General features: G+C 47.3%; 1 protein-coding gene and 1 long non-coding RNA gene across 8 annotated transcripts in view; one reads left to right on the top strand and one right to left on the bottom strand.

Annotated features, from left to right (window-relative positions):
* The window catches only part of PKD1L2 (polycystin 1 like 2), a 103,309-nt gene that overhangs the window by 53,715 nt on the left and 32,206 nt on the right, over positions 1-17,388 (top strand). The window contains exons 20-27 of the mRNA XM_037815573.1: positions 314-440; positions 1,143-1,274; positions 3,520-3,742; positions 4,269-4,462; positions 8,724-8,954; positions 10,543-10,644; positions 12,793-12,971; positions 15,718-15,864. Of these exons, the coding sequence (XP_037671501.1) occupies positions 314-440; positions 1,143-1,274; positions 3,520-3,742; positions 4,269-4,462; positions 8,724-8,954; positions 10,543-10,644; positions 12,793-12,971; positions 15,718-15,864 (1,335 nt within the window). The remainder of the gene's footprint in view (positions 1-313; positions 441-1,142; positions 1,275-3,519; positions 3,743-4,268; positions 4,463-8,723; positions 8,955-10,542; positions 10,645-12,792; positions 12,972-15,717; positions 15,865-17,388) is intronic.
* Positions 15,551-17,388, bottom strand: part of LOC119518438 — a 43,701-nt gene continuing 41,863 nt past the window's right edge. For all 7 annotated transcript variants that reach the window (XR_005213769.1, XR_005213768.1, XR_005213767.1 and 4 more), the window contains one exon: positions 15,551-15,836. This is a non-coding gene — a long non-coding RNA (uncharacterized LOC119518438). The remainder of the gene's footprint in view (positions 15,837-17,388) is intronic.

Genomic DNA, 17,388 nt, shown 5'->3' with positions numbered 1-17,388 from the left:
GCCTGGAGAAATGTTTGCTTCAAAGCCCATTTATTACTGACCACCTGTTACAGGCCAGGCACTGTTCTAGGCATTGGGGGTGCAGAAGTAAACAAAGAGGACAAAAGCCCTGTCTTCAGAGAGCTTACAGATTAGGATAGGGGCCTTTTATGCTGCTCCTACTGAACTGGACATGCAGAACTATCTCAAGGGATACAGAATAGTCCACTCTGGTGAAGTCAGGGGTCTCCTGTAGGGCAGGGAACATGAGGATCTTCCTTTAACAGTCTCTTTCTCCTCTCTCCCGGCACCTCCGTTCTCACCTTGTGGCCAGGATACAGCCACCACCTTGGCGAAGCCCCTCTGTGCACTTGGCTTCTGCTAACTCTGCGACCTTCACTCTGCCCGCTGCCTCCTCCCTCATCTCTCTAACAGATGCCCACGAGCCCGTGGACATACGGGTAACGGAGCTCATGACCCCCTCAGGAAGGCTGACAAGGCGCTTTCGCACGCAGTTACTCACGGGTGTTGCTAACAGCCCTGTCCATTACATAGTATTATCATGCCCATTTTACAGATGAGTAACTGGGGACAGAGGTTCAATGACTTGCTTAAGGTCACAAATACATGATAGAGCTGGGATTCTGGCTCCCAAATCCATACTCTTTTTCACTGTGTTGCAAAATTTCTCCAGCAGCCTTAGTTTAAGTAGTTATTGGAAATAAAGTTCTTCAGGCTTCATTCCACAACTAGCAGATGGCAAACCCAAGGCTCCAGTCCTGTGCTCTTTTCTGTCCTCAAATTAGGGCACTTCTGACTATCTGCCTCCTCGAGCCCTAATGAATGTAGAGACGCACCTTTCTCTTGGAGGCTTACTGGCTCTGCCAGGAAGAAAGGCTTAGACCATTTTCTATTCCAGTAATTGCTTGGCAAAAGAGAGTGTGATTTGGGTTCTTGGCTCCAAGACCTCTGAGGCCACAGCCCGGACGTGCAGAGATGTGCCAGGAAAACAAGCAGCAGAGAGGGGAGGGCCCTCACCCACCTTGCACGGCAGGGGGCACTCATCTGTCCCACCCCAGGGCACCACGTCACTCACTGAAGGGCCCTATTCACCTTCCAGTCCAGTAGGGGCCTTGGCCAACACTCCTTGCTCTTGGTTGCAGATGATGAGTTTCCCGAAGAGCCCCTTCCGAGCCCACAGCCGCTTCCATGTCAGTGGAACTGTTGGTGGCCTCCGTCTGAGCAGCCCTAGTGGACGGCCCATACCTGTGAAGAATCTGCCGGAGAATATCGAGGTAGAAGTTGGGGGTGTTGTCGGGAGGCAGGTGGGGCTTCTGTCTTCTTCAACTTGGTTGGGACCAACAGTTGTCTGGTTATGAAAAGAAATAGGTAAAGAAGGGAACCATAAAATAAGGCCCTTAATAATAACCTTAAACATGGTATTTTAACTTAAAACAACATACGTACATTCCTTTACCAATCTTTGAATATACACCCAAGAAGTTTTCTTTAAATCCACTGATTGGAATTTTAATCATCTTCCTTGATTAAACCAGTTTCCATTAGATTTTCTCCTAAGTTAAGCAAAAAGTTAAGCATACCATGATGCAGTCTGAGTTCAGATTCCTTAAGATTTTAATGATTTTTTCCTAATCTTCTATATCGTTTTCTCATCAGTGACTAATTAACAATTTCTAGTAGCTCATCTTTATTGAGTCTTCTCAAAGTACTCAAGTTTTTATGCAAACAATTCTCTTTTCACACTCATATTTTGTCACTGTATGTCACTATATGAAATAATTAAAATTGAAATTTACAATAACAAGAACGATGGGCATAAACAGGTTTGGGGTTAAACACAACTGAATATACAATTCAACTGGCAAAGATACATGCCCAGGGTTACTAGAGAGAAGGTGTCATGGCTGGGTTCTCCGGAAGCAGATGCTGAAAAAGAGTTTGGGGTACAAGATGTTTCTTGCAGAGCAATCCCTGTGAGGAGTTGTGAAGATTGGGCAGAAGGTGAAGTCAGATTCAGTGCAGGCCTGACAAAGCTTCAGCCTACCCAAAGGGAACCCTGGAGCAAGACTTGTCCATGAGTTTCCCAAAGCAGGTCAATGTCTGGGCTTTATACCTGTATCCTAGCTCCTTCACTGGATGCAGACTCCAGGGTGGGGTGTGACCTCAGTGGAAGGGACGGTCCCAGAAAGGGTGTGACTTGGACGAGGTGGGTCTCTGCAGCTGAGGCAGACCCTGAAGAAGCTGACAGCTGGATCCTGTCTGCTGACCTTACTCCCTGTAACTGGGCAGTGGGGCCTTCTGTGGAGGGGCACTTAGAGGGCACATTCCCATGTCTACCGTAGAAGGCCACCAGGAATAAGGAAGCAGTGCACAGTGGGCATTGCTCAGTATGTTTTAAAAAGTGAATGGATAGATAGAGATGGTGCTGACACAAATTGTGAATCTACTAAATGCCACTGTGTTCACTTTAGAATGTTGGATTTCTATTATGCTAATTTCACCTCAATAGAATAAAATAGACTAAAAAAAAACCCACTAGAGCCACCCAAAAAGGGAAGGGGGGATGGAGAGCATCAGTTACTGTGGACAGTTGACTGAATGGAGAGCAGTTACAGTAGGAGGAATAGTAGCTACTCATTGCTGAGCATGATTTTGTACCTGGCACTTCATGAAGTATTTTGGATGCAACCTCACTTTCAATACTCTCCAGTATTAAAGCCTCTACATTCTATTGATGACAAAGATACTGAGGTTTAAAGTGGTACATTAATTGGCCCAAGGTTAAACAGCTAATCAGGGGCAGAGTCAGGATTCAAACAGAGGGCTCTCTGCCTCCAAGGCTGTGCTATTAACTTATACTTCCTTGCTCAGCACTTTCACCAACACCACCGCTAGTTCATGCAGCCCCTCGTGCAAATTAGAAACACGGCCTGTGACCCTGTGGGTACAGCCCCAAGCCAGCTTGATGAGCGGGCAGCGGCCCCCAGCGAGGGCTGCATCCTGATCCCGGAACCCGGGAACGCGCTGCTCACTGGCAAAGGGACTCTGCAGATGGGACTGAGTTAAAGATCTTGACATGGGGAGATGCTCCTGGGATAGGGAGGCAGGGGGAGAGCTGACTACAGAGAAGAAGGAGATGTGATGAGGAAGCAAGAGGTTGGACTGATGCGAGCAGGGGTTGGGAGCCCAGGAATGTGGGTGGCTCCAGAGGCTTTTCCAGGGAAAAGGGAACAAGATTCTCCTCTAGGTCCTCTGGGAGGAACAAGCCCTGTTGACACACTGACTCGAGCTCAATGAGACTGATTTTGGACCTCTGGCCTCCAGAGCTGTAGAAGAATAAATGTGTGTTGTTTTAAGCCACCAGGTTTGTGGTAATTTGTTACAGTGGCAACAATATAATTACCAAATCACAGACTAGATTTCAGTTCCCCAGGTGTTCACCCTTGATCAGTGACCACCTCTGGCACTCACTGGCATTTCCTTCTTGGCACAGCCTTCACTCGATTGTTTGCCTACCAGATCCTGCTGCCCAGGCTTTCAGAAGGACTCAGTGAGCCGACTGTGCTGAACCTGACCAGTCCCGAGGCTCTGCGGGTGAACCTGACTTCAGGGGAGGCGGCTTTGGGGATACAGTTGCACTGGAGACCTGGCATCCCCCTCACCCTCAGCCTGGGCTATGGCTACCACCCTAATGAGACCAACTATGATGCCAAAACTCACCTTCCACCGACGGCTGCTCCAGGTAGTTTGTTACTTCTATTTCCTGGGGTACGATCAGCTCAAAACCTGAGAATCAGAAGCCTTAGGAAAGAACAAGGGAAAAAATCCACTTGCCATGTTCAGTGGCTTATTTTGTTGTTATTATTATTTGCCAACATTAGATGAGCACTTACTATATGCCCTGAAGAAGCTGACAAACACAGAACAGATCTCATGTAATCTTATAACAACTCCTGGGTAGGGACTGTTGGAATTGCCACTTTCCAGATAAGAACAGAGAGATCAAGTAACTGGTCAAGTCACACAGCCAGTAAAGGGCAGATTTGGGATTTAAACTCTAGTCTGTCTGAGCTGCCAGTCTGGGCTCTGAACCCTGACCTGGAAGCGACTCTCTTTTGTGCTCCTGGTCTCGGGGAAGAGGGCACTCCTAGATTTCAGGGAGACCATCAGGGTCTCTTCTCTGCAGAGACTCCTTGGTCCCCCTCTCCCATCCTGTTAGCCCCATCTTGTCAAAGCTTTGGGGTGACCTGGAGCCCCCTTTCCTGCAGATGAGCTGCCCACGTGGATCCTGAGTCCAGAGGACCTGGGGTTTGGAGAGGGCATCTACTATTTGACTGTGGTCCCTGAGGCTGACCTGGAGCTGGCCACCGGCATGGACCTCACAGTTGGCATCACCACCTTCCTATCCCACTGTGTGTTCTGGGATGAGGTCCAGGGCACTTGGGACAACTCTGGGTGCCAGGTAAGGGAAGGGAAGCGAAGAAGCAGGCAGGGCAGGCTTGCTTGGATGTGCCCAGCTCATGTAGCGTCTGCTTCCGGTGCACCATCTTGTACCCCTCCCAGGGCCTTTGCATATGCCGTTCCCTGGGCTTGGAATGCCCCCTCCTATGGCCTTCTGAACTTCTTCAGATTTTTCCTTAAGATAACCCTCTGACTAGGTCAGACTTTCCTACTGTAAACCCTTAGAGCACACACACCCCTCTTCCATAGCACCCGATAGAGTGGCGATTTTGCATCTACTCTGAGACCATTTAATTGGTGTCCGTCTCCTCAGTGCCCTGTGAGCCGCATGAGAGCAGGAACAGTGCTGCTTTGTTCTCCACTGGGAACAGATGGTTGATGAACAAAGGCACGGCTGACTCAGGAATCCTTGGCCACTGCCAAGGGAGGCCAGGGTGTCACTTCACAGGAAATGAACTTGGAGCTGAGCTGTTTATTATATGCAGGTGTGGGCTCCGTGCTTTACTTCCATTGTCTCATCCAGTCTTCACAAGGACCTTCTAAGATGGTTGGTATTCCCATTTTACAGGCTGCAAAACAAAGGCTCAGAAAACTCAAATCACCTGCCTCAAATCCCATAACTTATAAGTGGAGGAGCTGGGACTGGAACCCAGGTCTGTCTCCAGAGCACAAACCTTAGCAATCTGTGTCACTGCTTCTCCAGCTCTTGGTCCAATCTTGCTGAGTCCTTGGATGTCACATGGTTTTGTTAATTGCAATCAATTTCAAGTAAGTTCATGTGCAATAAAATCACTGTCTTGGTTCAGCTCAGTTCCGCCACAAGGAGCCTAGGACAGTGACGGTGTCCTAGAGGTAGACGTTGGCTTTGAGGCCACCGGAAGCCATCTCCAGGGTTATCACTGTGCTCCTGCCCCTTTCCATGCCTTTGCACACACTGTCCTCTCCCCTGGAATGTCCTTCTCACCTAACCCTGCCTGGAAAATTCCTATCCACCCTTCAATCTCCCACTCCAATGCCATCTTCTTGGGGAAACTCCTCAAAGTTCTCTGCTGGCCTTCCCCAGCATTTCATACCCTTCTCAAGGACAGCAAACTCCACCTAGGATGAAATTGGTCTGTTTACACATCTGTGTCCCCCTACTAGCCTATAAACACCTTCTTTCATTTATTCTACATATCTGTGTCTCCCTACTGGACTATAAATACCTTCTTTCCTTCATTCAGCAAATATTCACCATGTGCCATGTGGTGGGGATGGCATGGTGAGGAAAAAGGTGAACCTTCAGTGTAGCAGAGGACCAGACAAGACAAGAATCAAACAACACATATCAATGTTAAATGACAACGGTCACAAGTGCCGTAAGATGCCAGTTCCCAGCAGAGCAAGGAGGGCCGAGTCCCAGAGCTGAACTCCTGTGTTTGTTTCTGCTGCAGCCTTGGTTCCTGGTCAGCCCTGAGCACCAGGAAGAAACAAGGCTCATGAGATGCCCAAGAGACAGCAGTTTCCCCTCACCCACGGCACAAGCCCTCGCACCTTATGTAGGAGACCCTGGGTGTGTGGCGACCTTCTAGAGCTCCTCACACCCAGAAGCTGTCTCATTCCCATGTTGCTAACAAGGAATGCTCTGTGCAGCTCCCTCTTAGGCTGGGTGACCCTGGACAAGTCAGTCCACCTCTCTGAGCTTTCTCATCCAAAAGCAAGGATAAGGGATGGCTACCACTTAGAGTTGGGGTAAAGCTTAAACAAGATTAGGACTTGAAAGTGCTTAGCATGTTGCCTGGCACATAGTAAACACTCCATAGACAAAAGTGGTTGTTATTGTAAACATTCCCTTTGAGTACAGGGAAGACAAAAGTGCATATAAAGTGGAAAGCAAGGAACAATGAACGTCGGATTCAGGATGGTGGTTGGGTGAGGGGAAGCATGCGGATGGTTTGGGGTGGGACCTCATAGTTAAAAGCAAGTTATAGGAAAGTTCCTAGCTTTGGAGTAGAGTAGTGGGTTCTTGGGTGCTTATTATGTTATTAAAAATAGGTACTTGCTAATACCCACATAAAAGTGGGATATGCAGAGACCACATAGGAGAGTGTGTCATGAACCAAAAACTATGATTTGACCAATGTTGGGCACTTGATACCCATGACAATATTAAATAGATAGATACATAGATAGACAGACAGACAGATGGAGATACGGAGATGGAGACAGAGATATGTAAAGATTGTTGAGGAGTTGTAACTAAGTAAGCGGGATCATCAAGTTTGGCAGGAAGACTGCCACTGAACTACCTAAACAGCTAAAGAAAGTCCAAATCTATGGACTGTAAACTCTTATCAGGGTGCGAGGCAGAATTACAGAAGGAGCCTGAGAACTCATGTTCTCATCTATATATTTTGTCAAAGGTACTAAAGGTACAACTACTCTTGCAAAGGTATCCACTGATTGATTTCTGATGTGTGAAAGGGGTCCTCATGCTGGAAAAGTTTGGGAACCCAGGAGGGCTAAGATGTTAGAAATTAAGCTCCTAGCACCTGAGAAGTTCTTGTCACTGACCTCTGTTTGGGTTTCTTCTCTGAAGCCAACCCCACCCCTTCTGAGTGTGGCAGGTTTTCCAGTAAGTTCTGCAGCTGCATGCCAAATGTTGACCAAGATTGGGAAACAGTGAGAAAAACAGTGAAACAAACTTGGAACTGAGGCCCAGGTGAAGTATAGAAACAAATAGTAGGCACTGGGCTGTGTGATGGGATCAGCCGTTTGCTGAGTGGCTCGCTGAGGGAGAGACACAGGTGTTACCTGTTGGGGTGTGTGGGCTGCGGGAGGTGCTCCCTTACCAGATGCTTGAGCAGAGAAGAGCTTTCTGGATACCAGTCTTTTCTGCCCTCCTCCCCGTGCCACACCCCCCACCCCGACCTCATGGTGAACCCTGGCATGAAAAGGTGGTGTTGGGTTGTGAGGTTGGATCTTCTTTACCCACTAAGTGGCAATGGGGGGTGATTGAAAGCTGCCTGTGGGGTTTAGGGAAGCTCTGCCCAGAACTTTGCAAAGCCTGGAGCAACAATGCACAGGGAGGCCCCTGCCCTAACCCATTCCTGTCCCCAATCTCCCCCAGTCCCATTGTCCCACAGCACAAGGGATCTCACACACCCAATCCACACACCCCCACAGCCACCTCTTGTCACCCTTGGGCCCAGGGGTGGGCACACCAGTAGGTACAGTCTGGCTCAGAAGGATGAACCTGAGGAACAGGTCTCTACAGACTCGGGAAGCAGGGCATTCTTAGGTTCTGGGCACCAGAATCACAGGCTAGAAGCGGGGGTCCCAGGGCTGGGACTAGGGTGGGGCAAGTGAGGCATCCAGGGCCCACCTGGAAAGACCCACTCATGGGGTCAGGCAAGTGCCTCGCCCCAGCCTGCTCTGTGTGGTGTGGACTCTGGGAGGCATATCCCCTGGCCCAGTGACTCCTCACTCTGTGCCAAGAGGTGCAGAGGGGTACAGCCCAAGGAGACTCGGAGCAGGGCCCTTCAAAGAGGAGACCAGGGCAGGGGCCCCTGTCACCTGAACCTAAGGGTGGTAAAGTTTAGGGAGTATCTTCCTGAGGGTTGAGACGCCAGCTTACGATGTAAATGTTCGTCTCCCCCTTGTTCTTCCCATGGTTCCCCCAGATGTTGTCTTTTTGCTCTTCACTGTCTTTTTGTCCCATCCCAGTTTGCCCAGGACTGAGGGGGATGCAGAGACGTGTCCCGGAATGAAGGACTTGCAGTTTTAAAAGCAGCGAAGTCCCAGGCAAATTGCAATAAGTTCATCACCCTGGCTCCTCCCAGTGCTCACCACTGCCTGGCACATAATTAGAACTCAGTGAATGTTTGTCAAGGAATGAGTATCTGGTGGTGGAATGTACCAAAAGGATACACTCCAAATTTAAGACAATGGTTGCTTACGGAGGGTGGGGAACTTCAATTTTACCTGCACTATTTCTCATCTCAGAAGGGCAAAGCAGATTGAAAAAAATGTACACAATTGCCTTTTGAGAATATTGGGTACAATGATGTTTGTTATAAATAATATTCTCTGCACTTCTAAATTAATTTTTAAATTAAAAAAAGACTGGGGGGAAGCCTGAGGCTGGTCTCTCAGCAGTCTCCCAGCCCCACACCCCAGGACAGTGTCCATTCCTCACAGTGAACATCCTTCTCTGATCCTGGGCCCCAGACAGGGGTTGGCTCCCTGAGTGTTTTCACCCAGGACTTCTTTGGGGGTTGCAGGTGGGGCCACAGACCAGCTCCTCCCAGACCCACTGCCGCTGCAACCACCTCACCTTCTTCGGAAGCACGTTCCTGGTGATGCCCAATGCCATCGACGTCCGCCAGGCTGCTGTGCTCTTTGCCACCTTCGAGGACAACCCTGTGGTTGTGACCACCGTGGGCTGCCTCTGCGTGGCCTATGTGCTGGGGATGATCTGGGCAAGGAAGAAGGATGCTCAGGACCGGGCCAAGGTGAGGCTACACTGGCCCCCAGCAATCAGAGGGTGAGTGGGGAGGTGTCCACTCCCGGGGGCTCCAGGGCAGATGCTGTTGGTGATTGGCATCCAGGATGCCAGGTGATGGAGCCCAGGCAGGGAGCCGAGGGGCCAGCTGCTAATCCAGGCCGTGACCACTCACGTGTCTCAGGCAAACTAGTACCTCAGCCTTTCTATCTGCAAAATGAGGAAGATTATACGTGACCACATCACCAGATTATGAGGATTATAATGCTGACCATCTATTGAGGAGTCACTAGGTGCTGGGTGTACCCCATTTAATGCTCCCAACAGCCCGATGCGGAAGGTGCCTTTATCATCTTAGGGAAGAGGCAACAGAGAATCAGAGAGGGCAACTGACTGGCTGAAAGCCACCCACTGAGAGCCCCAATCCAAACCATGTGTTTGACAACGAGACAGGTCTCAGGATACAAAATGAGCTCAAACAGAGACAAAGTGTAGCACAAATTGTTTGCAAAAAGCAAAGTTCCTATTATTTTTGCCAATATATGCACCCTGTCTGCCACATGGTGAGCATTTGATGAATATTTATGTATGGCACCTGAATGAATAAGTCAATGAATCGAACGGGGCACTGTCACAACAGCTCTGAAAGATTCTCCCTTTCCTGCTGGCCCTCACATACAGCATTACCACCTCGGGATGTTAACAAGGTCTAAAACTTACAAGTAACAGCTTCAGCACGTATATGACAGTTTTGGATTCTCCTGAGGGATTAAACATTAATACTTTAAGTGCCTTTGTTGCAGTTTGCTTCTCCGGGAAGCCAGCTCTGAGATGGAGCAACATGCAGGGTATCTATTAGGAGGATGTTTATGACTGAGGTTAACCCCTGTGAGATCAGGGAAGGAAGCAGAGTGGACAGGGGGGATGTCAGGGTGCAATGCAGCCCAGTGATGGACTCAGCTGACGCCATGGGAGCTCTGAGTGGGAGTTCCAAGTTGGTCAAGATGCCAAGGTCTTGATGGCCTGCATCCATCAACCACTGGATGCTGGCCATGCATCAGGGAACGTGACATTCACCAAGGTGCCTCCTGCATCCCTAATGGGGCTGTCCTCCCTGAAGGCTGTCAATCAACACCACCCCTGGCAAATGCGGCAACAAGCCCTGCATCACGGGAGAGGTGGACGGCACATCATGAGTCCGCTACAGCCTGGTATTTTTCTTGCTAACCCATCTTAATATTTTGTTCAAGTGCCCTCAGCAGCATAATTTGGTTACCAATGTTATGAGAAATTGTACGCTAACAGAGTTCACATGGTTCACTGGCTCAAACACTGCATATCCTCAACTGAATACCAATCTCATTTCAAATTTAATTACTTTGGGTCATGTTTTATAAAGAAAGCATTTTGCACTATTTTATTTTACAAATATTTTTACTTGAAACCCTGCTTTCTAAAGAACCATTCTCCCTTGATGAATAAACAGTGTGCATAATTTTACTTTCTCGAACCTTGGCATGAGTGCCAGCTCACACATGGCTGCTGTGCAGTGGACGAACCTGCCGAGCAGGCCCTCCTAATGCCATCCTTCTGTGCAGGTGAAGGTCACTGTGCTGGAGGACAATGACCCCTTCGCCCAATATCATTACCTGGTGACAGTCTATACCGGACATCGGTGGGGGGCAGCCACCTCCTCAAAGGTACTGTCACTTTAGGGCCCGTTGGTTGATCAGCACATCCCACCCAGAGAAGCTCTTGCCAGGCCACTGTTGTTGCTTTAGCTCAGTGCACTTTGTGCCATGGGTGTTTTTTTGCTCTTTTAGTTTTTGTGTTTTAGAGGAAAGAATCTTTTTGTCAAATGAAGTCTTATCCTAAGTCCTAATATATTACAAGATAAAGGAGTAGTAGGTTAGGAGGGGTTGGGGTCTGGTGCTCTGCCCATTGGCCACCTCCCTTATCCTTTCCAAAAAATAGCTCAGACATTTAGTTGGTCACCTGCATGCAAATTGGCTCACAGGGCAAGGTGAATGGTCAGCATACTGATATCAATGAATAAAGGTACAAACGGGCTTTAAAGGGAGAGGAGAGGAAGGGCGAGAGAGAAAATGCCAACCATTTGGACACAATGAGTCTTGAATTACTTTTTTGGGGATAAACTGGTTAGCTGGCATCTAGCCAAGAGGGTAGGCTGGGCCATCTGACGTTAAGCAAGCTGATTTAGAGATTATCGAAGATACTATTTCTATTGTTTATGGATTCTCCAAAAACCTTGAGAGTTTAGCTGTGGAGCAACAGCAAATTCTCTGTAACATCTCGGCATCCTTAGTTAAGTCCGGCCTGTGCCATATCACCCATCAGAGTATCTCCTCCCTTGCAGCAGCCTCCAAAGTTCCTTTACTGAAACTGAGAGTTCCAAGGAACACAGTTTGAGAACTACTGGACCTGTGTACAACATTCTGGAGAAAACTCCATTGTTTTAAAAAACATCATTAAGCTTCACAAGGGCAGGACATTTTTCTGTTTACCTTATTGCTTGTTGTGCCTTTAGTTCCTAGAACAGCTGCCTGACACAGATGATGTGCTCAGTAACCAAGGAATAGATGTAGGAATCACTTTCATCCATCTAATGAATACCCATTGCTCTTCCATTTGACAGTGAGGAGTTGACCTCAGTACAAAAGAAGTGGAAAACCTGTGATCCACAGGCCATTTCTCCTACGGATGGTTGTATTCACATTTTGACTCGATAATGTCTTAGTTAGGGTTCTCCTAGAACAGCGGTTCTAAACTGGCAGGTGATGTTGGCAAGGCTGGAGGTATTTTTGGTTGTTCCAACGTGGTGGAGGGTACTACCATGGTCCAGTAGACTGTGGAACATCCTACAGTGCACAGGACAGCCCCCAAAGCAGAATTACCCACCCAAAATGTCAACAGTGTCAAGGTGGAGAAGAGTCTGTAAAGGAAACCCAGAAACAAAGACTCAAGTGCAAGTAGTTTATTTGAGAGGGGATCTCAGAATAAACCGGAAAGGGGGTGAGAAAGAAAACAGGGAAAGCAAGGCAGTCAGAAGAGGGCATTATCAAGCCTGTTATCCTTTGGCCAACTGAGCCCAATCCCACTGGGGAACTCCAGAAAAGAAAGGAGCATTTGGCTACAAGTCCTCCCACCTGAAGGATGAGAGAGCTGGGGTATCTATCCACCAACTCCCATTGTCACGGGTTGAGGATGGCTTGCAGAGAGCATTAATTCTCCAACACTTCTGACCTGCTGCTCCAGCAACCAAAGACTTTCCCCAAGAGAAGAGACAGATGCTGGACATTAGAAGTTGGTGCAGGTAGTGCTGCAACAGTGAGGCTGAGGGATGTAAGTGGGCACAGGCAACATCTGCTGCAGTTATGTTTTTCATTGGGGAATCAGGCATCACCTGGGGCTCTTTAAAAACAACTCAGATTCCCAGGTCCTAGCACCAATATTCTTACTTGCTAGGTCTGGGGTGGGGCCTGGAAATATGCATTCTTAAAGTAGCTGGCACTCATCTTCCAGCACTGGAAATATAGTTGTTGGCAGGGGTGCAGGGGTGAGTGGGGAAACTCAGTTCCTGCCCTGTAGCCCTCACAAATATATGGAGCATTTGAAATGATCACCAGGAAGCATTTTATGAGTTTAATTCATCTTTGAAGATCTGATTGCAGGTAGTATTATTCCAAATCTTCATACTACTGAAAACTAACTTGGGCCCCAAGATGGGAGGAGAGGAGAAGGTGAAAGGGACATCCTTCACTGGAAGTGGGGGCCAGCAGAGCCCGGCAACCATGTGGAATTAGCCCCTCTTGGTCTCTGGATTTCAGGTGACTGCCACCCTGTATGGCCTGGATGGAGAGAGTGAGCCCCACCACCTCTCAGACCCAGACACTCCAGTTTTTGAACGAGGAGGAGTGGATGTCTTCTTGCTCTCCACCCTGTTCCCCCTGGGACACCTGCGGAGCCTCCGGCTGTGGCATGACAATTCAGGGGACAGGCCATCCTGGTGAGTTGGGGTGGGCCAACAGGGGGACCTATTAAATGCCAGGCTCAGGGACAGGCACTTCTACATTTGTTGCTGGCTAATCCTCACAAGACTGCAAGACACATAGAATTGATCCCCACTTCACAAACGAGGAAACTGAGGTTCACAGTGGCCTACCTGGCCCTGGTCCACACAGATCGGATCAGTAGCTAGAAGGACCAGAAACCACAGCCCTGGGTCCAGTGTGGGTCCCACCCTTGGCCGTTTTGCAGCAGGGGATCTCTCATTTAGCCCCTGCTTCCCCACCTGTGAAATGGGGACAGCGTCCTTCTGGGAAGACAACCTGCCCTGTAAGAGGAGACTAAATGAGCTGTCGGGCTGATTCTCCAGCAGAAGAGGTAACAAGAGCTGCTGCACTGAGCACAAGGCTCTGCCGTTCTTAGCATTTTCTCATTTGATCCTCATGATGATCCTTTGGGCAGTTCCTGTTATTGTGCTTGCTCTACAGGTGAGGAAAATAAATACAAGTTCAAGGAAGGGAGGGACATTGCCCAGCATCTTGCAGTTGGCAGGCTTAGAATCAAGACTCCTCCCCATTCTGTCTGAGGCCCCAGTCTGACCACCCATCAGCATCACCTGGGCACCTTTAGAAAAACACAGATTCCTGGGCCCTACTCCCAAGACTTGTTTGGCCTGGGTGGTCCTGGGAATACGTATTTTTTAAATAACAGCTTTATCAAGATATAATTCACCTATCAGACATTTCACACAAGTAGAGTGTCCAATTCAGTGTTTTTTATTATATTCACAGTGTTGTGCAACCAAGATCACCACACTCTAATTTTAGAATATTTTCATCACCCCAAAAAGAAACTCCATACCCATTAGCGGTCACACCCCAATTTCCCACTCCCCACCCCACTCCCACAGTACCTAGCAACCATGAATCTACTTTTTGTCTGTATGAATTTGCCTCTTCGAGACACTCCATATAAATAGAATCATACAGTATGTGACCTATTGTATCTGGTTTCTTTTACTCAGCATTATGTTTTCAAGGTTCATCCATGTAGCGTGAATCAGTACTTCATTCCTTTTTGTGGCTGAATAATATTCCATTATGTGGATATACCACATTTTGTTTATTCATTCATCAGCTGATGGACATTTGGGTTGCTTCCACTTTGGGCCTATTATGAATATGCTATGGAACATCTGTGTACAAGTTTTTGTGTTGTCCATATGTTTTCATTTCTTTCGGGACTCTGCCTGGGAACAGAATTGCTGGGTCATATGGTAACTGTTTGAGGAACCTCCAGATCATTTTCCAAGGAGGCTGAACCATTTTATATTCCCATCAGTGATACATAAGAATTTCAGTTTCTCCACAATAACACTTGTTATTACTTATCTTTTTTATTATTGTGATCCTAGTGTGTGTGAAGTGTTATCTCATTGTGGTTTTGAATTGCATTTCTCTGGTGGCAAATTATGCTGAGCATCTTTTCTTGTCCTCATTGGCATTTGTATCTCTTCATTGGAGAAGGAGCATTAGTAATTGTAAAGGTCCCAGGTGGCGCCGAGGCACAGTCAGAGATGGCAACCATTGCTCCTGACCGTGATCTTCCACAGCTTCTGCCACACTACGTGTGAGGGGACCCTTACAGAGACAGGCCAGGTGGCATCTGAGTGGGATCACCTCCTCAGCAGCTGTGAAACCTTGAGCAATCCCTTCCAGCTCTCCTAACCTTGGTTAATGCCCTCATGATTGTTTCTACCTTACAGGGTTGTTGTGCGGATGGGTTGAGAAAACCCAGGTCAAGAGCTTCTTACCATAATCCCCATTATATAATAGATGCCCAATGAAGAGTGGCTACTGATATCACTACATATTCTTACCGGGTATGCAGAAATAGGAAAAACTGCTGCTACCGAATGACACCCCAGGATAGGCAAGATGATTTCTTTTCTTCCCTGGCTTTGAAGACTGAAATTGGGTTAGATGGTAACCACAAAGTACTGAGTCCAAGACATATGGTAGGGTGACTCCCTGGTTAGATGCCTGCAGAAGCCTGCACCTTCCTGAACACAGACAATTTAGACAGCTTGGCTTTACTCACCTGTGATTGACATTGGTCCCTGGGCTTGGAGCCATGCCTAGGGCATAACAGTTTCAAAACACACCCCCTTGCAGCATATTTGTAAAAACTCAGCAGCCTCCCAAAGCAGGCCCTCTAAATTAATTGAACTCTCCATGCAAGGCCAAATCCACTCACTCACTGGGCAGTTTGATCAAAACATCAAGAACAATGAAGAGAAATATAAAGTCTCTTTTTCCAGGAGCTCTTGTTCTTGGGGTACAGATTTGTAATGGTGCTACCTTCGTGGTGTCCAAAGAAGTCTCATTCCCCTACCTTATTCTCAAAAGTTTGAGTCCCTTCCTTGTGATTTTGAAAACCTTGTGGCTCACACTCCCTTTATCTAGTGTATGAACAGATAAGTAAAAAATGGGGACAAAAAGTAAATGAATAATAAGGATGAATGGGGTATGGATGTTTTGGGTCTTTTTTTAACTTTAACTTTTATTCTTATTCTTATTTTTTGCAGTAATGCAAATGTTTCCAAATTAATTGTGGTGATGAATGCACAACTATATAATGGTACTGTGAACAATGGGTGTACATTTGGATGATTGTATGGCAGGTGTGGTCTGTGAAAATACCGTAATAAAACTGAATTATAAAAAAAGTTTGGGTCCCTTCTCCAGGTACGTGAGCCGGGTGCTGGTCCATGATCTGACAATGGACCAGAAGTGGTATTTCCTCTGCAACTCTTGGCTGTCCATCGATGTTGGAGACTGTGTCCTCGACAAGGTGTTTCCAGTGGCTACAGAGCAGGACAGGAAACAATTCAGGTATCTTTTTTAAAAAAATATTTTTTTCAGAAAATGCTCTTTACTTTGTTCTTTCATCTCTAGGGAGAAGCATCACAATCCAATCACAGTCAAATTTAAGTACATTTCAGCTAATGGGGCTGAGCAGGTTTGAGTGTATGACTGTAATGACCAATCAGTTTCTCCTATTGAGAATGAGGTTCCTGGAGAGAGGGACATGGGCCATCCAAGACCAAATTGTCCTCCAGGTGGTGAGAATGGTTGAGTATTTGTGAATGTTATAGAATAATACATTTTATATCAGAGAACAGACTGATTTGAATGGTTATTTAATATTTGGTCATGTGGAGCTTCCTTTTCACATTGTTTATCTTTAATGTTTCTTTAAGAAGATGCTTTCCTTTGTCTTATTCACTTCCCCATCCCCTCTCCTGTGGTGTAGCCTTTCGCATCTGTCTCCAAACACAGATAAGCACATACATGTGTACACACACTCAAGTGTGCGTGCACACACTACTACAGAATGTTGTTGATTGTATATATTTTTAAATGGCACCATGCTATACACATTACTCCAAATGTGCAGCCATTTTTCCTTAACAATATGTGATGAACATCCTTCTGGCAAAGTGTGTTTGAATCAAATTGTTTCCTTATTGGCTACAGAAGATTCCACAGAATAGATGTCCCACAATGCAGTCAGCCATTCTCATGTCAACGGGCATTAGGAACATTTCCAGCACATTTACTCGGGTGACTTTCCTCCCAGAGGTCACTGTCAACAGCTAGACCTCCATGTGGGAAAAAGTCTGAGTTAGAAACTTGAACCCCAAGAGAGAAAAAATATATCCATGGGCACAAAGATGGTGGAGTCTCACACACCTGCCATTTACTTGCTCCATGACCTTGGAAAAGTCACCTCTGCAGATTCCAGTGTCCTCATCTGAAAAATGAATTGTCAACCCTACCTACCCCAAAGGGGACTTGTGTGGATTCCATCAAGTGACGTATGGAAAGTGCTTACCACAGTGCGTGGCTCAGAGTGAGAGTCAATTACAGAAGCAGATATTATCATTCAATTGCACAAAGCATGGGATGCCTTGAAACAAGATAGGGAGCTCTCTGAAGGCAGGGCCACATCATTCACCCACGAATCCAGGTGCCCGGGAGAGCACCTGGCACAGAGACCCAGGCTCACCAAATATTTGTTGAATGAATGAAACAATAACATGGAAAATCACACGTTGGTAACTGACCTCTCTCTTTACATACCTTTATTCTATGTCCAACCCACGCACACACCCTGAATGATGGTTAAAGTATTTTACGACCCTGGAAGGTCTGGCATTGGCCAATCACAACAGACACCAGCCAGGAAAATCATCTCTGTGCCCTCTCAGGAGAACTGTTAAGTAGCTCCTTGGGCGACCCTACATTCTACTCCTAGGGAAATATGCAAATTCTTAAGAATGGGGTGCCTTTTTCAGAGACCCTGCCTCACAATTTTTATTCTCTGTAAACTGTCTGAACCCAGAGCCTGGGATT

This window comes from Choloepus didactylus, chromosome 22 (genome assembly GCF_015220235.1).
Source record: "Choloepus didactylus isolate mChoDid1 chromosome 22, mChoDid1.pri, whole genome shotgun sequence".
NCBI classification, from domain to species: Eukaryota; Metazoa; Chordata; class Mammalia; order Pilosa; family Megalonychidae; genus Choloepus; species Choloepus didactylus.
This window is presented reverse-complemented; position numbering and strand designations above follow the sequence as displayed.